Source organism: Diabrotica undecimpunctata, chromosome 1, assembly GCF_040954645.1.
Source record: "Diabrotica undecimpunctata isolate CICGRU chromosome 1, icDiaUnde3, whole genome shotgun sequence".
NCBI classification, from domain to species: domain Eukaryota; kingdom Metazoa; phylum Arthropoda; class Insecta; order Coleoptera; family Chrysomelidae; genus Diabrotica; species Diabrotica undecimpunctata.
The window spans coordinates 88,610,614-88,635,526 of record NC_092803.1 but is presented as its reverse complement, the minus strand read 5'-3'; the positions used below and the strand labels follow the sequence as shown (position 1 = coordinate 88,635,526).

General features: G+C 30.4%; 1 protein-coding gene across 6 annotated transcripts in view; it reads right to left on the bottom strand.

Annotated features, from left to right (window-relative positions):
* LOC140451284 (angiomotin-like protein 1) overlaps positions 1-24,913 on the bottom strand; it is an 880,806-nt gene that overhangs the window by 65,603 nt on the left and 790,290 nt on the right. Inside the window, exon 13 of one of the 6 annotated variants that reach the window (XM_072545036.1) lies at positions 7,497-8,235. The exons of the other annotated variants lie outside the window; for them this stretch is intronic. Within the exon in view, the coding sequence (XP_072401137.1) occupies positions 8,065-8,235 (171 nt within the window). The 3' untranslated portion in view covers positions 7,497-8,064. Of the gene's footprint in view, positions 1-7,496; positions 8,236-24,913 lie in introns of those variants that run through there. 6 annotated transcript variants of the gene reach the window in all.

Below are 24,913 nucleotides of genomic sequence, written 5' to 3'. Positions count from 1 at the left end.
TTTTTTGAATTTGGGGTTTGTCTTTTGGGGGGTGCAGATCAACCTTAATACCCCTAAGGATTCTAAACTACAGTCTAAATTTTTCTGACGAGGTGAAGTACCTTGGTATTACCCTTGATAGGAAGTTAACATGGAACTCACACTTAGATGGTAGAGCTAAAAGAGCATATATTGCCTATGAGCAGTGTCGACGAACAGTCGGACGCACCTGGGGCCTCACGCCCAGGGTGATCGCCTGGGTCTACACCGCTGTTATTAGGCCAATGCTAACTTACGGAGCTATTGCTTGGGTTATGCACTTAGTAAAATAAAAATCTAGAAACGACCTATCTACAACGTGAAATAATAAAATACAACTTTCAATTTGAATTAAAGATGCAAAAAAATTAGAAATCGAAACTACAACATATTTCTATAAAAGTTTTACAGTTCAGAAATGTGAGCACACTAGGTAATATATTTTTTTTAATAATGCTGAACATTTTATAAAGAATAGTGATAATGTAATCATGCTGTGTTTAGTTATATTAATCAAGACTTGCTGTAACAATTAAATTCTGAAATAAAGAGAAAAGTGTCTTTTCCTTTTAAATTGAAGAGCGAGATTTTACGGCTGAAATTAAAACAATATTTGCAACTTACGGTTAATTCGCTAAACCAACCAAAAATAACAAGAAACAATTAATAACGAACATCTCAAAGATACTAAAGAACTTTTATATATATTTTTTTTTATTCTATTTGACTCAACCAGTCTTAATATAAACTAATATGATTGTCATCAAAAATCAAATAGTGATTTATAGTGTCACTGCACTAACAAAAAATTATTCTAAAACTATCACTTTTAATAAAGTTTAGTGAAATTAATCGGTGAATTTATTCGAAGTAGGAAAATATTAAAATAAAATATAGGAATAAAATTAAAGGAAAAAGAAGTTATTATCAACGAGAATCAAATAGTACGAGCAGAAAATAATGGAAAGCACTTTGAAATTAATAAAAACAAAAATGTAACGTTTTAATCGTTACACTCTACAAGCCACATCTGAACGACCACTACTGTACACAAATCTCCACTAAACGTACAATTCGCCAAGAGTTTTCGCTAAACGCTCACTACTACACACAGATCTCCAATGAACGAACAATTAGTCAGAGTCTCATCTAAACATCCGCTACTATACATAAATCTCCAATACGACTATTTTTCAATTTGTTGCATATTATATTTTTTCTATAACAATTACCATTTTACAATGATATTTAGATATAATCCAATTATGACGAAGACTAACCAACGCATGTTTACCATCCATAAATTATGTTCAAACCAACTAACGTGCCAAAAGACCATTACATCATACCTTCGTTGTTATTTATTCGATTTTGATGTACGAGACGTTAAATGAAAGACGAAAGGAAAGCGTAAATATTTGTATACTATAGTTTATCTACGACGAGCAAGTAATTTTTTGTTTAAAAGTGGATAATGAACATTGGTCACTGTAAGAATATATGTTGGTCATAGACGCTTCTTCGATAGCAATCAGGTAACAATTTCCCCTGATTCTGTTTATAAAACATACGGAATGCACTGTATATACTGTCATACTTTTTCTTTCCCAACCAAAGAAAAATAAATAAAAATATCCATCGGAATAAAATTTTAAGATATCATTATAAACAAAAATGTATATAGTAATTTAAGATAAGATTTAGTGTAGATAAGAATAGAAATTTGTTTGGCAAACGACCTTTTTCCGTTTCAAACAAAATTATCAAAAAAACCTTTGTTTAGAATTAGAAGACATTTTACCTGTAAGTTAATCTTTTCATTGTTTGTATAGTCGAGTATTAAATGACCATATTCTAATCTTTTGAAATATGTATAAATGATGTATTGAAAAAACCAATTTTAAAGTAAGCTATTTAGTTTTCTCTGAAACCGAAATTAGGCTTTTCCAAAATCATGGTAAACACAATTTAAGCTTTTTGATTGGACGGTCGTTTTTAAATGGGAATTTGGGAGTCGATCATGAGACAGGAGAAGTTAGTGATAGTTTGGTCATCGAAAGGAAACAGTCGTTTGTCTCAAGATAGGGTGTGGTTCGTGAGTTTGGATACCGGCGTAACGAAAAGAAGTGAATAGTTTGAAGATGCAGATAAGTAGATTAAAAGAGGTCCTTGTATCTACCGTGGGCATTTTATAAAGTATATGTGAAAGTATTCTTACGGCATCAAGTTGACAAAAGGAGGTCCTGGTGTCATAAATAAATAGCTGAGTTTGGAGAAGTGAATCAGGTGTTTTTTGTGTAGTCTGCTGAAGGTTTGCAGAGACGTTAAGAAAGAGCCGAGGTGCCAAAGAGGAGAGATCACATCGTTGAGGAGACTGGACTTTTCTGGGTATTTTCCAACATACAACTCAAGAAGAAAATAAGCTGTAAGTGTTTGTACAATTGAATTTTATATCTGTGAAGGATCGTTTCGACATCATGGTCATTAGCATTCAAATTTAAGAACTGAGGTTTTGTTAGGCTAATCAAAAGTTTAAAGTTTTGTTGTGTCTTGTTTCAAGTAAAGAAAATTTTAAGTAAAATTGGTTTTCACGTAATATAAATGTATCTTTATAATCTTATTATTATAAAAATTTGATTTATTTTCTTGTATGCTGATTGATAAGATAACGACAGAATTTAATAATTGTTTTATTAGTTCATATAAAATAAAGAAACGTAAATCTTTGTAATATAATATATTTGTATTCTTATCCTTTCTTTTTTCCCGATAAAAGACAACTAGAAAATCTTTTGAATCCATCGAACACAGGTAATATAAGGATTATTTTACTTTTGATAACAAATAAGTTATAATTCTTTTTTATTGGCTCAATGAACTAAGATTAAAGTCAAAATAAACAATCATAATAAATGGCCCCCAACGTGTAAGGCGTAGAAAGTATTTCTAGTTAAAATTTAAACGGATAGAGAAAGAAAGCAGATTGATTGAAAATTTATTTGCCGATGGTTAAATTTTATAATATTTGCTTTTGTGACATTACATTTCAAATTTCTTTAGGTACAAATTTTTACATAATATAATTTATGATATTTGATTGATTTTTACAACTGACAAAAGTTTTATTGCATTTATTTGAATTTATTGCATTTGGGATAAGAGGAAAAGTTTTCGTCTTTGCAACATTACTCGAATTTCATATTTGGCGGGGATAAATAATCTAACTAACATGTCGTCGACCACAAGGAGTCAAAGCAAAACGCAAGAAAGGAAAGAGGATAAGATAGAAGAGGAAACAATTATTGATGAAGGATCGGATAATGAAGGAAATGCTACAATAATGGAGAAAAGAGAAGAAACAGGGATGCTGGAAAAATTATTAGCAATGATGCAAATACAGACACAAACAATAGAGAAAAACCAAATTGAAACAAAACAGACAATGGAAGAAAACCAACGGGAAACAAGGCTAGCAATAGAACAAAAATTAGAAGAAAATGATAGAAAAATGGAAAAGCGTTTGGACAAATATGAAAATGAGGTAAAAGTCTGTTTAGAAAAAGTCAGAGAAGAAACAGAGAGGAAACTAGAGATGCAGAGAGAAGAAATAGAAACTAAAATGAGAGATATTAAGACTGTACAGAAAAAGGAATTAGAACAGTTAGAAACAAAATTTGAAATGGCTTTACAAGACATGCGAGAAATAGAAAGAAAAATGGAGGAAATCAAAAAGGAACAAAATTCCGGGGAGAGAAGGGAAATGTTTATCCAGGGAACAAGCGAGGTAAAATTACAGTTTGGCGGGGATGTAAGAAAACTTCACCCCGTACCGTTCATGAATAATCTAAAGAAGAAGATACAATACATGGGAAACTTTGAGACAGCTAAGGAAATGATCAGAAATCATCTCAAAGATGAGGCGTGTCTATGGTTCGACAGCAAAGCGGAGGAATTTGAAAGTTGGCAAGAATTTGAAAATAAATTTCTGAGTTTTTTCTGGGGAAAGACAGAGCAATTACAGATAAACAAGGAATTGCAAAATGGGAAATACCATGAGAGGATGGGTATATCAGAAAAAACATACGCATTGCAAATGTACAATAACGCAAAACATCTGCAATACAATTATTCATCCGAGCAATTAGTAGAGTTGATTGCAAGACACTTTGATGACACAATTGAAGATCAAATCAATCTACAAAACTACAAAGACATCGATAGTTTATGCCAATTCCTACAAATAAGGGCATCACGGATACAGGAAAAAAGAGCAAGAAGGTCACAAGAAAATTACAGACACCGAGAAACTCAGGAATACAGAGAGAGAGGACAAAATTTTAGGAGGGATTACACTAGACGAGAATTTATTCCCAGGAGGGAAAACGAAAATAGGGAAAACAGAAGAGGAAATGATGTTTTCAGAAATCGGCTATGGAATGAGGACAGATATCGAGAAAATCACAACAGAAATAACACACGCGCATATCCCGAAAACAGAAATTACAATAGACGAAATGAACAGGAATATCGTGGAAACCGGAACGGATATAACAGACCAAAAGAAAACAGAAGACAGGTAAATCATACACAAATAGAGGAAAATGAAAATGAAAGACACAGCGATGAAAGAAGAAATACGGAAGAACAACAGACGGGTTTTCACGAAAGCACCCACTAAAACCAAAAAACCAGGCAGGAATTTTTTGTCACCCGAAGGAATTCATTAAATTAGCAGGAAATAATGAGGAAAGAAGAGGAGTTAATTTAAAATTTGTAGATGGTTACATAAAAAAATAGACCAATCAAAATTTTGATAGACACCGGTTCAGAAATAACATTGGTAAACAGAAAATTAATAGAAGAAGTGAGTTTGACAAATTTAATTTACAAAATACCAAGGGTAAATTTGGTGGGTGCAAATAAACGGACATTGGCAACGATAAATGAAGGAATACGAGTGAGGGTACGATTGGATGAGAAAATGTATGCACTACAATGTGTAATAATGCCAAACATGTCGCATGACATGATTGTAGGAGTGGACGAACTGGCAGAAAAACATGTAGTCATAGATTTCAAAAATAATACGATGAAACTAACAGAAGAAAAAGAAGGAGAACAGGAAAATGAACATGGGAAAAAGAAAATTGATAATTCGGAAAAAGAACAAACAGTGGAAATGAATTTGGCAACGAAGCAAGGACAAAGAGGAAAAGGAAGAAAACTTAAGAAAAGGATAAAGGAAGTCAATACCGGAGATTCCTCAAAAGAAGGAATGAGCCCCGAAGAAGAAGAAGAAATAGTGTCAACAAAGGAAAATGAAAAGGATATGATTGAAACAGTGGTATTTAAGGAAGAGATTGATGAAAAAAAGAAAGAAAATTGATATGTGGAGAAGAAAAAGAAAATGAGGTGCGTCTGATGTTAAAAGAACACGAAACTTTAATAAATGAGGAAAACAGAGTGGCAAAAAAGTACGAACATTCTTTTGAGGTAAAAAACTTGTGAAACTTTCGATCGAAGACTTACCCGATCCCATATAAATATCGACAACAGGTGAAAGAAGAAATTAATAAAATTGCTGAAGAAAGGGATAAAATGGAATTGGAAAGAAGAACAGGAGAAGGCTTTTCAAATATTAAAACAAGATTAGGGGAATTTATAATATCAACGATGTTTACAAATATTATGAATAAAATACTGGTATTGTTTTTGCATAGAGAAAAATCCCTGCATAATTCAGTAATTTTTTATCATATGCAAAGGCGGGGATTTGTCATACTTTTTCTTTCCCAACCAAAGAAAAATAAATAAAAATATCCATCGGAATAAAATTTTAAGATATCATTATAAACAAAAATGTATATAGTAATTTAAGATAAGATTTAGTGTAGATAAGAATAGAAATTTGTTTGGCAAACGACCTTTTTCCGTTTCAAACAAAATTATCAAAAAAACCTTTGTTTAGAATTAGAAGACATTTTACCTGTCTTAGTTAATCTTTTCATTGTTTGTATAGTCGAGTATTAAATGACCATATTCTAATCTTTTGAAATATGTATAAATTGTGTATTGACAAAACCAATTTTAAAGTAAGCTATTTAGTTTTTCTCTGAAACCGAAATTAGGCTTTTCCAAAATCATGGTAAACACAATTTGAGCTTTTGATTGGACGGTCGTTTTTAAATGGGAATTTGTGAGCCGATCAGGAGACCGGAGGAGTTAGTTATATTTTGGTCATCGAAAGGAAACAGTCGTTTGTCTCAAGATAGGGTGTGGTTCGTGAGTTTAGATACCAGCGTAACGAAAAAAAGTGAATAGTTTGCAGAAGGAGATAACAAGTAGATTAAAAAAGGTCCTTGTATCTACCGTGGGCATTTTATAAAGTATATGTGAAAGTATTCTTACGGCATCAAGTTGACAAAAGGAGGTCCTGGTGTCATAAATAAGTAGCTGAGTTTGGAGAAGTGAATCAGGTGTTTTTTGTGTAGTCTGCAGGAGGTTTGCAGAGACGTTAAGAAGGAGCCGAGGTGCCAAAGAGGAGAGATCACATCGTTGAGGAGACTGAGAGACTTTTCTGGGATTTTCCAACATACAACTCAAGAAGAAAATAAGCTGTAAGTGTTTGTACAATTGAATTTTATATCTGTGAAGGATCGGTTTGACATCATTGTCATTAGCATTCAAATTTAAGAACTGAGGTTTTGTTAGGCTAATCAAACGTTTAAAGTTTTGTTGTTTCTTGTTTCAAGTAAAGAAAATTTTAAGTAAAATTGGTTTTCACGTAATATAAATGTATCTTTATAATCTTATTATTATAAAAATTTGATTTATTTTCTTGTATGCTGATTGATAAGATAACGACAGAATTTAATAATTGTTTTATTCGTTCATATAAAATAAAGAAACGTAAATCTTTGTAATATAATATATTTGTATTCTTATCCTTTCTTTTTTCCCGATAAAAGACAACTAGAAAATCTTTTGAATCCATCGAACACAGGTAATATAAGGATTATTTTACTTTTGATAACAAATAAGTTATAATTCTTTTTTATTGGCTCAATGAACTAAGATTAAAGTCAAAATAAACAATCATAATAATACCTAACCCTAGTTGACAGCGCACTTTGCAGGTCCCGTCTCACGATCAACTAATAGGTTTAAGTACAACTCCCTTCGTGAAGGTACACAGGCGTGAATCCTGCGGGAAAAAGTCGACCATCCTTTTTATACTCCGTACAGCACCACCAAATATTCAACGTTAAGATATGTAAGATATATTAACAAAGAAAAAAGCCATAATACAAATAATATATATATATATATATATATATATATATATATATATATATATATATATATAATATATATATTTAGCAGGAAAAATATTAAGCATAAAATGGAAATAAAAACAATAAAAATGTTTAAAAATAATGTATATATGCCAACAAAAAATTACTCCAAGTGTACTGACAGTCGTTTAATTACTCTACTGTACTCTTTACTCTAAGTATACTGAGAGACGTTTAATTATTAAATTTATTGATAACTCTGTATAAAACACATACAGAGATCATAAAAGATCATAGAAAATATAGCTTGATACACACCAGATCAATAGTGTAAGTGAAAATATGAAATATCAAGCAAACAATTAAAATATAGTGTGTATAACCGTAAGGTAATATTAAAAACCGCAATAAGAATCCTAATAACGACTAAAAGGTATTTAGCAACTTGACACAATCAATATAATATCTATACCTATATCCAAACACAACAAATTATTGTTGATATTTAGGTATATATACGTACAAAATTATTGAACTAAGAAAAGTTTTAACAATCAGTACTGTAGACATTATATTAAGATGAAGTCTTTTCGAAAAAACGAAGTCAATAAACTAAAACCATTAACAGGAACGGTACAACAAATAAACATAAATTCATAAATATTTAGTCAGAGATTTAAATAATAATAATATCGCTTACCTTAAATATGATCACTTTTGAACATAAATACAAAACAATAGCTTTTATATATCACCCACACATACATCCGATAGCTTCTAATATTAAAATTAAACTGACTAATTCTGTAAAAAATAAAACGAGCTGTTTGAAACAGGACCTGTCATTCTTAACAGATGATGTGACGTCATCAGAACAGATGGTCCCACGCATCGCCAATAAATTGAAATTACTTGATTGAATCTGCAACGATAAGTGCTATTAATTAACAAATAGATGTTATTAATTCGACAAATATATTTACACATGTTTCCGGTATATCATCATAGCTCTAGAGGAAACGACAGATTGGAAAAATAATTATAAATATCAAGTAATTAATTCAAAGATATCACGACATATTGCTAAAAAGCAAGAAAAAAGTATAATGTAATGAAAGTGTGACTTCTTACATTATTAACAAGATATATGTTATATATAAGTATTCTCGGTAATTTTGGTTTAGCTCGGTAACTTTAGATGTAATGAAATATATTCAGCATATGGGGTATATTTAAATAATATATATCTATCTGTATACATACCAATTTGCAGGTGACTAGAACAGAAAGCTATGAAATGCAGGGCGATAACGCTAGCCCAATAATATGAGAAATGGAAACTTGGAATACTTGTTTAAAATAAGCTCATAAGGAAAAAGATGAAGCGTAATATATATGTTAATACCTATAAAAAAAATGCTCGTGTATAATTGGTGAAACGTAGAGAATAACAGTGAGAAAATGAAAAAAGATTCAAAAAATACTACGCAAATAATACAAATAGTAGGCGATAAACAATAATAAAATACATATAAAATAAAAAACCATACATAAAAGACTCATAGTTCATCATAAAATCATAAATAACATAAACATCATAAATATATCTAGGAAAGTAAAGAGGATGAAATAAGTTGTGTACGAAAATGTTACGCATTAAATAACAAAAACCCTTAAAACCACGAAAAAGCTTAAATTACAAACGGCATACAGACGTATCAAAATACCGGAAAAATAAGTATTCCTAAAAATACAAATTAAACATAAAAATAACTCAAAATTGCGATAAAAAACATAAACATCTATAAAAAATATCATACATACAGGGTGTCCCAGACTAATTTACCCACGCTATATCTCTTAAACGAATAGAGATTTTCGAATGGAACAAAAAGTGATCTATTCTAATTGTAATACACTTTAATATGGCATAGAAAAAAATCATCCCCTAAATATTTATCCCTTAGTCACAACCCTTAACTTTAATTTTTTTAATAGCACCCTGTATATTTTTTTATAGTTTTGGATGTGGTCTCCTATCGTCTATTCAACAGATTTATTAAAAATAAAATCGGTTTGTAAATAATCAAGAAATCAATTTATTCTTTATTTTTGTTAATTAAGTGTCCCAGACTAATTTATCCAGGCTATATTTATTAACAAAATAGAGATTTTTTAAAGGGACAAAAACTGCTCTATTTAATTTGTAATACACTTTAATATAGCGAAGAAAAAATCATCCCCTAGTTACACCCCCTAACTTAAATTTTTTAATAGCACCCTGTACATTTTTTTATAGTTTTGGATGTGGTCTTCTATCGTCTATTTAACCGATTTTTTTTTAATAAAATGGGTTTGTAAGTTATCGAGAAAATATCAGTTTATTTTTTATTTTTGTTAAATTAATCAAGATAGCCTTAAAAAATAGAATAGAAAAGAAATATGCTTTATTGTCACTGAAATTAGATAAATCGTCAATATTACAAAATAAAAGAATGAAAGTAAAACAAAAACAATTTATTGCAAACTTTAAATAAATTGCAAATTGAACATACTACTCGTACAAATAAAATACAACCTTAGGAACAATAAAACTTAAAGGAACAATAAAAATAAATGCAATAAAAATTACATGAAAAAATAAATCAAAACACCAACTAACTAATATTATTTACATTAAACGTTCGAATTGTAATCCACCTGCTGCAACACACATTTCGAATCGTTCCAGAAGATTCGTGTCCATTCCAGTACATGTGGCTCGAATCATTTCGGGAGTAATTTGGCGATATGCTTGTCTTATTTTTTCTTTTTAATTCCTCTAAATTTTGCGGTTTTGATTGATAAACAATATCTTTTATCGCTCCCCAAAAGAAAGAGTCAAGAGGTGACAAATCACATGAACGTGCGGCCCACATAATTTCTGGAGAGTTGTTTGTTATCCAGTGGTTATCAAAACGGTTTTGTAGGTGGTCGCTAACGATTCTCGCAGTATGTCGAGTAGCTTCGTCTTGTTGCCACCACATTTCTTGACGCTCATGAAGAGGAATATCTTCTAGCAAATCGGGTAGAATGTTTTCTAAAAAGTCTAAATATCGAACACCTGTTAGAGTGCCGTTAAAAAAGTAAGGACCTATAACACGGCCATTAAATAAACCGCACCACACATTTATACCCCAAATATGCTGAAATCTTGTTTCCATCATCCAATGTGGGTTCACGGGAGACCAATAACTGGAATTGTGACGGTTGACAACACCATTATTGTGAAATCTAGCCTCATCACTCCACAATATTTTTGATAAAAAAAGTGGATCATCACTGATTTTTAACATCATTTTCGCAATAAACTCAAGACGTATTTGGTCATCACCAGGCTGTAATCCTTGAACTAGGTGCACTTTAAAAGGATGGTACTTAAAATCTTTGAGAATTCTATGCACACAACTTTTTGGAATGCCACATTCACTGGCGAGGGTTCTAACAGACACCTTGGGACTAAAATTAACATATGCTAGTACATTAATAAGGTTTTGGTTACATCTTACTGTGCGTTCAATTGTACCTCTTTTATTATTAGGAAAATGTCCCTGTCTAAGTAAGCGTTCCAAATTCTTAAAGGTTTTTTCGCTTGGAATGTTTCGATTTGGAAATCTTTCTTGATATAATTGTCGGGAAATTCTCCATAAATCAAAAGGATATCAACGTACTCGTCAGGCGAAAATAAATAAGGCATATCGAAATGTTATAAATACACAATTACAACAAATATAATTATTACTGGTCTAATACTAAACGTCAAAAATAATAATTGTTGATTTAACAGATCAAATCATGGCAACCAGAATTAAGGATAATATCCAAGACGTAAAATAACCGCAAAAGTTTTTCAAATATTGTGACTTTATTATAAGAGATTTTTTTGTTAATTTTTGCACACTGAAAGATAACGTATGCTCCTACAAAGACCAAATTTTGAAAAATTAAAAATAATGTTTAAATAAAAAGAGTGTGTACTTCGTACGCACGTAAGAAGTTATACTACGTAGTTAAAATAGTAAAATTTTCAGTGATAATAAAGCATAATATTTCTTTTCTATTCTATTTTTTAAGGCTATCTTGATTAATTTAACAAAACTAAAAAATAAACTGATATTTTTTTGATACCTTACAAACCCATTTTATTTTTAAAAAATCGATTGAATAGACGATAGAAGACCACATCTAAAACTATAAAAAATGTACAGGGTGCCATTAAAAAATTTAAGTTAGGGGTTGTAACTAAGAGATGAATATTTAGGGGATGATGTTTTCTTCGCCATATTAAAGTGTATTACAAATGGAATAGACCAGTTTTGTCCCTTTAAAAAATCTCTATTTTGTTAATAAATATAGCCTGGATAAATTAGTCTAGGACACTTAATTAACAAAAATAAAAAATAAATTGATTTCTTGATTATTTACAAACCGATTTTACTTTTAATAAATCTGTTGAATAGACGATAGAAGACCACATCCAAAACTATAAAAAAATATACAGGGTGCTATTAAAAAAATTAAAGTTAGTGGTTGTAACTAAGGGATGAATATTTAGGGGATGATTTTTTCTACGCCATATTAAAGTGTATTACAAGTAGAATAGATCACTTTTTGTCCCATTCGAAAATCTCTATTCGTTTAAGAGATATATCGTGGGTAAATTAGTCTGGGACACCCTGTATAGTAAAGCCAAAAACTAACACAATATAATACACAAATAAACTATTAACGATCAAATATATAAAATATATTTAAGAAATCAGGAAAAGTGGAATTAAATACCGATTTCGTTTTAGAAACCGAGAACAATTATTAAGGAAATAACACCCGGTTAATAAAAACATAAGAAAACGCATATGGGGTCATAAAAGGAGCTCAAATTTAACGGTAACAAATTATTTTGTAAAAACAAAACATCTGACCCCAAATAGAAACAGTATATTTTTCAAGCAATAAATTAACAAATAAATGACACAGAAATAAAAAAAAATAACGAAAAACATATAACAAGAGACACCAGATATAAAAAGTACATTAGATACGAAATAAGCATTTTACCAGCAAAACTGCTGACGCACAACACATATAAAACAAAATTAAATAGTATTTTTCGGTCAAAGAGTGAGAATTTTAAACGTAATACAAGAAAATTAAAGATTATTTACAAATAATATTGCATGTTTTAAATAATACTGAAATTAATAAACAATATGACAAACTTAAAAAGAATGATGGATAATAGATCGTGTATAAACTCAAAATACAAGCCCTCTAAAAATATGGTACTTACTTTTAATTTTTCTTGTAGCACAAACACAAAACGAACACGCTATCACAATCGTTGACTGTAGAATGGAAGAACAAAATTTATTCGTTCATTAAATAGGCAGGCTGGCATGACGTAACTCGACCGGAAATTAGCGAAAACTGCGTACTATTAATAACATGCTGATTCTTGTTAGACGTGTACAGGATATTTTCGATGTGGAAACGAACGATGTATTCACACAAACATTCACTTCTACTGCTTACTACCTCTGGAGAACCGCCAGAGAACAACGACTGTTCGCCTTGAACCCTAGGAAAAACAACTGATTATCTTTTCTCCCTCAAAAATCTAGCTAAACTCTCATTCCTACATACCTATCCCACTTTTTTCAATCTCCTCCAATCAGAGTTCGCCACACTTATCCCCATCTACCATTTAGATAACAAACAACAATTTTACCTACAATTATAAATTTCCTAAAAACTAATAACATGTTAATCGGTTTCTACAAATTCTTAAGAACTAACGGAGAATTATATTTTCTAAATATTTCTATTCTATTGTCTTATTCACTGTATATCGACGTACAAGTCTATTTGGAAAACCCACTCGCATTGTTCACGATTTCACTAAGCTCACTCACGTCACTCAAATATATTTTACAAAGAAATTAATTTATGCATATCTTTAAATTTTGTTTACTACACGTAATCCAGGATAATGAACTTTCATTTCTTCGAAATATCTTTTATTTTGTACTTTGAAATATATTAAAAGCAAACCAATATTATTTTCAATTTTACATAACTTAACAATATATATATATATATATATATATATATATATATATATATATATATATATATATATATATATATATATATATATATATATATATATATATATATATTTTATTTTTATTTTCTGTGTTTTACTGAGCCTGTCGCTTCGAAAGAGCTATCCGTTACAAAATATGATTACAATTATTAACACAATGAAATTAGAATGAAAAACATTGTATAAAACTAGCAACAAAAATGTAATTATATATATATATATATATATATATATATATATATATATATATATATATATATATATATATATATATATATATATATATATATATATATATATATATATATATATAATCAGCATATATATGTAGATCAGCCCTAACAATTAATAATCTTTATTCTAAGATAAAAGATGAAACTCCCATAGATCGGCTTAGTAACATTGTCTACAACATTCCATGCCTCTCTTGCAGCAATTCCTACATCGGCCAAACATCTTAATTATTGAAATCACGTATTACACTACACAAAAGTGATTCTCGACTTCACCCTGACCGTTGTGCATTAGCCAAACATGTCCATTCCACTGGTCATCTCATGGACTATACTAACACTACAATTCTCCACCGTGAGAACAATAAATCTAAAAGAGAGTTCAATAAAATGTCTTATATTTTCCTTACCGATTTCTCTAAGCGATATATACCACTTTTTATCTGATATATATGATATATATCAAAAATTTAGTTTTTGCCGATAATTCAAAGAATTCTTCTTCTTCTACTGGTTCCTATCCGTTTCGGATGTTGGAAATCATATTGGCAATCATGACCTTGCTCGCTGTGGCTCGAAACAGCTCCGTTGAGGTTTTCTTAAACCATGTTCTTAAATTACGCAGCCATGATATTCTCCTTCTACCGGGTCTTCGCTTACCTTTGACTTTACCTTGCAATATAGACTGCAGCAGGGAGTAACGGTGCTGATTTCTCATAACGTGTCCCAGATATTGCAATTTTATGCGTTTGATCGTAAACACAATCTCTGGTTCCTTCTTCATTTTTTCTAGAACTTCTTTGTTCGTGATCCTTGCTGTCCATGATATTCTCAGCATTCTTCTATAAAGCCACATCTCAAATGCTTCAAGTTTTTTAATAGTGGTGTCTGTAAGCGTCAATGCCTCCGCCCCGTACAACAACACAGAGAAAACATAGCATCTCAAATGTCTCATTTTTGTAGAATAGTCTTCAAAGAATTACCTCCTTTTAAATGTAGTTACATTGGGTTTTTCGATTAACCTTGGGTAAACCTTTGCGTTTTAAGTTCAAAGCTACCATACATTTCCAATGTTAAAAAAAGTTTTTTTGCACATAGTAACAAAAAACACCAATATGTTGTTACTCACTTTTTTAATATTCTAACTCTACAATTCTAACTTACGGTAAGATCAATAATGTTTTTTTTATTCAGTTTCAGTCCTGAAGAAGCCAAATTAATTCTCTTTGGCGAAAACGTTCGGCGAAACAATTGATACTCATTAGAGTCTTTCTTGCAGATTTCCCCAATATTTAAGAGTTTACTATATATATATATATATATATATATATATATATATATATATATAATAAATACTTAAGATAAGTAAGATATTAAGAGCTTTAATAAATAATCCACAACCAGTTAAAAAAATACTTTACATAAAAAATTTAACAGACCAAACTGTCCCACTTTTCAAAACATTTCCGAACATTAAATTAATTAAATACAATCCACTTCTAAATTCAAGGTTATTCTCAAAAATAAAAGTAAAAACTCCAAATTCACTAATGAGTAATATAATTTACAGAATAAATTGCAGTCAAAGTTGTTATATTGGTCAAAGTCAAAAGTGGCTTAAATAACGTGTCACTCAACACAAAAGTGACTGTAATATACGAAAAAAAGGCAGGACATAATTTTTACTTTAATAATTAATGTAAAAATCTTGGAACAAGTTGATAATTATAAAAATCGACTTTTCCTTGAAATGGTACACATTAATAAAACTCCTGAATTTATCAATTATAACACAGACATCAATCATTTAAGTAATATCTACTACAACATACTAAACAATATATGATATGATAGATCTTAACCTTTAAAAACAAACTCAGTAATCCTCTAGTAACTCTACCTATAATTTTATTTCATTTCTATATATTAGTTATAATTAATTTTATTTTTAAAGTAATTTTTGATCGAAACCGTATATACAATTACTTTCTAAACTGTTATCGCCGGAGAATAAAAACTATAACGCAAACGTCGCCAGATGTTATTACATTCTAATCGTTCGTTCCCACATCGAGAATATCCTGTACACGTGTAACAAGAATCAGCTTGTTATTAATAGTATGCAGTTTTCGCTAATTTCCGGTCGAGTTACATCATTGTATTTTGTACATCAGGGCTTGTATTTTGAGTTTATACACGATCTATTATCCATCATTCTGTTTAAGTTTGTCATATTGTTTATTAATTTCAGTATTATTTAAAACATGCAATATTATTTGTAAATAAGCTTTAATTTTCTTGTATTACGTTTAAAATTCTCACTCTTTGACCGAAAAATACTATTTAATTTTGTTTTATATGTGTTGTGCGTCAGCAGTTTTGCTGGTAAAATGCTTATTTCGTATCTAATGTACTTTTTATATTTGGTGTCTCTTTTTATATGTTTTTCGTTATTTTTTTTAATACTGTGTCATTTATTTGTTAACTTATTGCTTGAAAAATATACTGTTTCTATTTGGGGGCAGATGTTTTGTTTTTACAAAATAATTTGTTACCGTTAAATTTGAGATTCTTTCATGACCTCATATGCGTTAACCAAGTGTTATTTCCTTAGTAATTGTTCTCGGTTTCTAAAACGAAATCTGTATTTAATTCCACTTTTTCTGATTTCTTAAATATATTTTATATATTTGACCGTAAATAGTTTATTTGTGTATTATATTGTATTAGTTTTTTGCTTTACTATATGTATGATATTTTTTATAGATGTTTATGATTTTTTATCGCAATTTTGAGTTATTTTTATGTATATTTTATATTTTTAGGAATACTTATTTTTCCGGTATTTTGATATGTCTGTATGCCGTTTGTAATTTAAGCTTCTTCGTGGTTTTATGGATTTTTTTTATTTAATGCGTAACATTTTCGTACACATTTTATTTCATCTTGTTTACTTTCCTAGATATATTTACGATGTTTATGTTATTTATGATTTTATGATGAACTTTGAAGCTTTTATGTATGATTCTTTATTTTGTATGTATTTTATTATTGTTTATCGTCTACTATTTGTATTACTTGCATAGTATTTTTTGAATCGTTTTTCATTTTCGCACTGTTAATCTCTAAGTGTCACCAATTATACACGAGCATTTTTTAATAGGTATTAACATATATATTACACTTCATCTTTTTCCTTATGAGCTTATTTTAAACAAGTATTCTAAGTTTCCATTTCTCATATTATTGGGCTAGCGTTATCGCCCCGTATATTCCATAGCTTTCTGTTCTAGTCATACAGATATATATATATATATATATATATATATATATATATATATATATATATATATATAGTTGTGGTATTCAAAATTGAAGAGTAAAAATATTAAATGTACCATGAAATCAATATTTCAGAGATTATAGAAAGTAAAAATACTCCGAACTGCCTGGAATTAACCAAAGGTAATCTTAGTCTAATAGTCTTAATAAATAATCTTGTATAAATATAACAAGTGGATAGTACGGGTACAATGAATAGAAGTTAACGATGGTTTTTTCCCATAAGCCATAAAGTGTTCCGTAATCTGGGTTTGCGCCATGAACAGGACAATAAAAATAGTTAATAAGTAAATGGTTTTTCGGAATCTGTAAATACCCAGTAGAAATTAAGTGTCCTTGTAGAAATAATATGAATTAGGAAAGTTTGTAGGTATTTCTGATTTTATGTGGGGAGTAGTATGCAAATTTCTGATTGGCCGAGAATTTGGAAAGTGGTGAGATGGGTGTGTATAATGAGAGATTGGATGGATGGATAGATGAGATGAGAGAGGTAGTTAGTTCCAGTTTCTTAAAGTGAATGGTTGGTTTTCGAGGTGGTCTCCAGGGGTAGTAAGTGATAAAGAATAAGTTGTGAGTTATGACGTAACTCACAAGTAAGTAGTAGTAAGTGTGTCCGACGGTAGTTGATCTGGTACAAATTTGTAAGTAAACTTTTCCTACTTGTATTCTACGTATCGCTGTTTATTTCGGAACGAGAGATTAAGTTTGGCGAGAGGAAAAGGAGAGCATTGAAGACACTAAATTGCAATATCTTGTTTAATATTGCCAATTACATAGGAGGCTACTGAGAACTGATAGTTAATTTTGCATAGAACGAAGAATTGGACAACTCAAGGCAGAGGAAGCGTTTCAACGGGAGAAACATTCATAATGTATTCAATTTGAGAATTTTGGGTCAAATAATATTATAGCATATTAGTAGCGTGTGAATAAGTTGTCGATAGTCGAAGGAGATCAAATTTGTTCTGAGAAGGGACACGGAGCTGTGGAGAGAATTGGATAATTCATACAAATTTTTCTTGGTACAATCGATATACCAAAATTACATTAGGAAGGACACTGAATATTACTTGATTTGTTTATGTAGAATAATAGGCTGGATTTTAAATTGTAATTGTATTATATTATCCATGCATTATTGAAGGTTCACGTACGTAGAACGAATTTTGTTTGATAAACATTGTATGCTAATAATTTGTGGAGGTATTTTAATCAGTTTATTTTATTGCATTATTTTCATATCATATTATGTTGTTTTATTCCGTTTTTCTTTGGACCTAACCCATCAGCTATAAAGTATAGATATTGAAGCACGAGTAAAACCTGAGATAATAAAATTGAAAGGTGTGATAGAAATCATAAATCAAAAATTTAAATAATATTTTATATATATTTTTTGTAAAGTTTTAAAATTAAAATTCTTGATATAACATTAATATATATATATATACAGGGTGAGTCACCACTAACGGGACGGAAGATTACAGCAAAACTGTAAAATATTTTGAAAATTTTTTAAATGTATAGTATGTACGTTGATAAAGGCTACATTTTAAAATTATTCTAAAATATACAGGGTGTCACAATAAAGTGCGGCGTATCAAAGTTATATTTTTTCTTATGGAACACCCTGTATTTTATTGGATTTTCTAATTGTTTGCAAAAAATAAGGTATAGTTTCATAAGACTTCCCTATACCTATGTACAGAGTGTTCTGAGTTATGTCGAATTTTCTTAAAATGTAAAACTTTAAACGAGGACTCATTCTTAATTTATTTAAGCAATTCTAATAAAATTACTCATACATCTAAATAGCTGGATATTGGTCAAATGTATTTCATGATTAATTATTAAACATTTATTTACAGGGTGTATAAAATTTGTAGTTTCATTATTGGATTATTCAATGTGTAATATAAGGCTTATTTTATATGGAACACCCTGTATATTAAAGAATTATTAAATTAAAAAAATATTTCTCTTTCGAATGATATACGGATATCCTATAACAAGGACTAATAGTTCTGCCGTAATTTAAAATTTTGTTAAACGGAAATCGATTTTAAATATTTATAATTGTTACTTTCGATTTTTAAACCCATCATATTGACATATTGGTAAAAACGATTTGTATTCGTTGGGAATAGGATAATTAGTATTAAAATATGATGAAAAGAAAATAAAACAAAATTGTTGAAAATCTGATGTTTTTTAGATTTTCTACGAGTGAAAGGCAACTGCGCAAAAGTTACAGTTTTCAAAAATGACGTAGATATTAACGTTATGTTTAATTTTTTGTATTATTTTAAGTATTAAAATAAGTTTAATATCTAAATAAAAATAAAACTGTAAAATATATGTATTTTGTTGAATTCATAATAATAATAATATTAATATGCACCTATAACTTCTTACGTGCTTACGAGCACACACTCTTTTTTTGAAAACAATTAAATACATAACGAAACAGAAAGAATTTTAATAAAACAAATAATACAAAATGAATAATGAACATAAATAATACAAAATAATCCAAAACTTAGTATAACTAAAAAATGTTCAGGTATGTAACAGATGTTCAAATTGCTTGCCATCTTGTGCAATACAACAAGCGATTCTATCTTCGAATGATTTACTTACATTATTTAACATAGCAGGAGTTATTGAAGCAAACGCGTTTGTAATTCTTAATTTCATGTCATCTCTAGTAGTAGGAGGTGTAGCATATACAATATTTTTAATATAACTTAAAAAAATCCATCTTGGTTAGTCCTGGTGACCTAGGGGGCCAATTATATGAACCACCTCTACCTATCCATCTGTTTGTAAATTTTTTGTTAAGGTAGTTCCTAACATTATGTGAGAAATGAGCAGGAGCTCCGAGTGGAAGGTTCCGGAGACTAAGTGGAAGGTTCTCAAGCAGTGTCCAAAAATCTTGTTTTAAAAAATTTAGGAAATTTGTCCCATTGAGATGTCCGTCAAAAAAATACGGGCCGATAACGTACTCGCCCATAATGCGGCCCCAAACATTAACACTCCATCGGTGTTGGTGATCAACAGTACGAAATAAATGTTTATTTTCTGTGTCATAATAATGAAAATTATGTCTATTTACTAGACCATTATTATGAAAAGTCGATTCTTCTGTAAATAATACATTTCTAAAAAAATCAGGATCTTCTCCAGTGTGTACTTAGTTGCAACCTGTAAGACTAATGGACTCGCCCAAGTGGCAATGTTCAAGGGGAGTAAGGTTGTAGAGAGAAGTTGTTATAATGGCGGAAATAACATAGCATTGTAAATTTGTTTGGTTTAAATAAAAAGTTGGAAATATCAGTTGGGATATTAATTAGGTAATGGTAAAGAAAACCTACGTTAAGAAAAGTTAAAGTTCTTAGCATAATCATTGCGATTAATTAATATCCATGGTGTTCCATTTAAAATAAGCCTCATATTAGATATTGAATAATCCAAAATTGAAACTAAGTTTTTAACACCCTGTAAATAAATGTTTAATAATCAATAATGGAATAAATTTAGCCATTACCCAACTATTTCTCTGTAAGAGAAAATGTGTTATAATTACTTAAATAAGTCGAGAATGAGTCTTCTTTAAAAAAAATTTTTTTGCTTATAATGTAGTAAGTTGTGGTATATTTTGTATTATTTGTTTTATTAAAATTCTTTCTGATTCGTTGTGCATCAGCAAGTAAAAGTATAAAGTTTGTTAACAACTACATTGGTTTCATTTATAACAAATATGTCAAAATGATGGGTTTAAAAATCGAGAGTAACAACTATAAATATTTTGAAATCGAAAAGAAAATTTTAAATTACGCAAAATCTATCACTCCTAGTTATAGGACATCTATATATCATTCGAAAGTGGAAAAATTTTTTAATATAATAATTCATTAATATACAGGGTGTTCCATTTAAAATAAGCCTTATATTACACATTGAATAATCCAATAATGAAACTACAAATTTTAAACACCCTGTAAATAAATGTTTAATAATTAATCATGAAATACATTTAACCAATATCCAACTATTTAGAGGTATAACCAATTTTATTATAATTTCTTAAATAAGTTAGGAATGAGTCTTCGTTTAAAGCTTTACATTTTTAGAATATTCCACATAACTCAGAACACTCTGTACATAGGTATAGGGAAGTCTTATGAAACTATACCTAATTTTTTGCTGACAATTAGAAAATGTAATAAAATATAGGGTGTCCCATAAGAAAAAGTATAACTTTGATACACCGCACTTTATTGAGACGCCCTGTATATTTCAAAATAATTTTAAAATGTAGCCCTTATCAACCTTCAAACTATTAATTTAAATTTTTTTCAAAATCTTTTACCGTTTCGCTGTAATCTTCCGTCCCGTTAGTGGTGACTCACCCCCGTGTATATATATATATATCATCATCATCATCATGTGCAGCTTTATCAACCGTTTCCAATTACGGTGCAGCCTCCCTTATTTCAAAGTAATTCTATGTTCTTATTATTATTCGACGATGTCTTAGTTATACGTTGTTGTAATAATTTGCGCTCATTTGCGCCCATATTTTTCTATTTTGTGCTATTCGAGACCACGTTGTTCCTGTTAATTTTCTAATATCATAATCCCATCTGAGATTTGGGCGCCTCTTTGGTCTCTTAGCGTTCCTGGGGTACCACATAGTTGTTCTAGTGGTCCACCTGTTATCTGTTCTTCTTGCCATATGTCCTGCCCATTGCCATTTCAGGGATTTTATTCTTTGGATTACATCAGTCACCTGGGTTTGTCTCCGTATCCATTCAATTCTTTTACGATCCCTCTTTGTTATCCCTAGCATACATCTTTCCATTGCTCTTTGAGTTACTTGGAGTTTCGACGTAATTTCTCTCTTTAATATCCAAGTTTCACATCCATATGTCAAGACGGGTAATATGCATTGATCAAATACTCTCTTCTTGAGGTATAGTGGCATTTTGGACTTGAAGACTATGGAATTTCGTCCGAATGCTGACCACGCTTGTTTTATTCGTCTGTTGATTTCCGGAAGTAGTGATCCCGATTTATGTATGAGCTGTCCCAGGTATATGTATTCATCTACTACTTCTAGCGAGGTTTCATTAATTTTTATTTCCACGTTGGCGATCAGATCATTGCACATTATTTTAGTCTTTGCTAGGTTCATTTTTAGGCCTACCTCATTGCTGGCTGTATTAAGGTCATTAATTTGCAGTTGTAATTCTTCAGGACTTCTAGCAATTAGAATGATGTCATCAGCGAATCTAAGATGGTTTAGGTATTCTCCATCTATACATAGACCTTGGTTGTTCCAGTCTAATTTCCGGAAGATATTTTCTAAGGTTGCAGTGAAGAGCTTAGGGGATATGGTGTCTCCTTGTCGGACTCCTTTCTGAGTGGGAAATTCTGGGGTATTTTCATATATGCTTACTCTAGCTGTGGCCTCTTTGTATATATTTGCTAGCGTTTCGACATATGGTTTATCTACTCCTTGGTCGACAAGAGCTTCTATGACTGCTCTTGGGTATACGGAGTCAAATGCTTTCTCGAAGTCTATGAATGCTAGCGCCAGTGGTAGATCATATTCTTTTGTTCTGCTCATTACTTCCCTTAATGTTTGAATATGATCCATATATATATATATATATATATATATATATATATATATATATACATTTATATATATATATATATATATATATACATTTGGAAAGTTTTCAACGGAACATAGGGATATTCAATGTACTTACTAAGATCTCCTGATGTGCAATTACCCAGTGTAAATTTCAATAAAACGTCGCGATGTTTTATAAATAATATGTTTGTTCCACTGGATTGCTGCTCCTTCGCGATTTGTAGTAGCAGTAGCGTATTCGGAAGGCGTACATCGACCGACCGACAGTGTTGTATCATTGTCTACCGATTTTCTGAGTTTTTGTGCAGATAATAATAATGTTTTATTAATAACAATGTTGTTTGTGTTCATTAGGTTTTATTTGAATTGGTTAATGTATAGTTTAATATATTTATTATTCCAAATATTGTTGATAATTTAAAATTTAAAAGGATGTATATGATATATCGAAATCCACAGATTTTTGCCGAAGATATCTACCGATTTGGCAACAGTCCCAAGGAACATCACTGGCCGAGCAAATCAAATACCTTTGCCCTTTGCTTCTCATTATAACGCCATAAGCTGAAATTAAAGTAGTGTTTCTAACCATAAACCATGTATACAAACGAAGAAAACGTACAAATTTTAAAATGGTATTTTGGGGGCAACTCGTACCGTGACATTATAAATTTATTTACTTGTGCCTATGAAGATAGGCCAATACCGACACAATCAACTATTAGTCGTATTATTAAAAAATTTGAATCGTTTGGTTGTGTACAAAACTGTCGAAAATGTACGGATCTACCACGAGAGAAAATAATCAACGAAGTTCGGCAAAATAGGGAAATTGATGTTTGTAGTGTTGCTGAAACTAGTGATCCTTGTTCAAGCAAAAGTATTGCTGAAGAAGTTGACATGAATGATAGGACTGTCAGGAATATTTTGAAACGGAATGGTTACCGTTGTTTTAAAGTTTCAACAACTCAAGAGTTATTAGCCGAGGACAATTTCAAACGCATGGAATTTTGTGAACTGATGATGAACAAACAAAATGATAATGAACATTTTTTAAAAAACATTTAGTTTACCGATGAATCGACATTTTCGTTACATCGGAAACATAATCCTTCTATCGTACGATATTGGTCTCGGCATAATAAGCACTTGAGTATTCCAGTACGAACACAATACCCCCAAAAACTTAATGTTTGGACAGGTATTTTGGGGGATTATATCGTCGGTCCATTTTTTATTGATGGTAATTTAACAGGAAATAAATATTTAGAATTGTTGCAAAATCAAATTATTCCAGCAGTTCAATTACTTCCTGTCAACTTTGACGATATTTGGTTTCAGCAAGACGGCTGTCCTGCTCACAATACACGAGCAGTTCAAAATTATTTAGAAACCATTTTTGGAAATAAATTAATTTCTTCTCGTGGTACGATCAACCCAGATCACCAGACTTATCCCCAAATGATTTTTTTCTTTGGGGATATTTAAAAGCAAGTGTTTATCGACATGGTTTTAAAAGAGCCCGAAATTTAGCGGAATTGAGGGACAAAATAATTCATCTTTGTGGAAGCATTAGACCGGAACTGCTCAGAGATATGAGAGTATCTTTGTACAACAGATTTGTTTTTTGCTCTGCAGAAAGAGGTGGAATATTTGAACCTCTATTACGTTGAATTTTTTTATAATATTATTGTTATTTTTGGAATTCGTTTTTATTTTAATTTTTAGAAATCTACTTTTTTTATGCCATTTTGGCAATAAAATATAACAATTTTTTTAGTAAAATAATATTTTAATTCCATATCTATGTAAAATTGTAGGTTTTTGGCAAATTGGCATGTACATACCCTACCTATGTTCCGTTTTTACTGGCGGCTTGGCGAGATGCGAGATTTTATTATACGATGATCGTTTGCGCTTGGTAACGTGCGCACGTGCGCAGCAGTTGAAAAACATCGACTGGAGTGGGAGTCCAGTCGAACAAATGAATTAATTATAAAACATCGCGATGTTATATTGAAATTTACACTGGTTAATTGCAGATCAGCTAATCATTGTATAGTTATAAAGCTACTATGTTCCGCGAAATAAATTCCAAATCTGTATATATATACGAGGCATGTTTTTTAAGTAAGTACCGTTTTGGGATTCCGCCGCCGCAGCGCTACGGTCGGCGTTCCGCGCATGAGCGCTGGTTACCTACATCTCTAGTCTA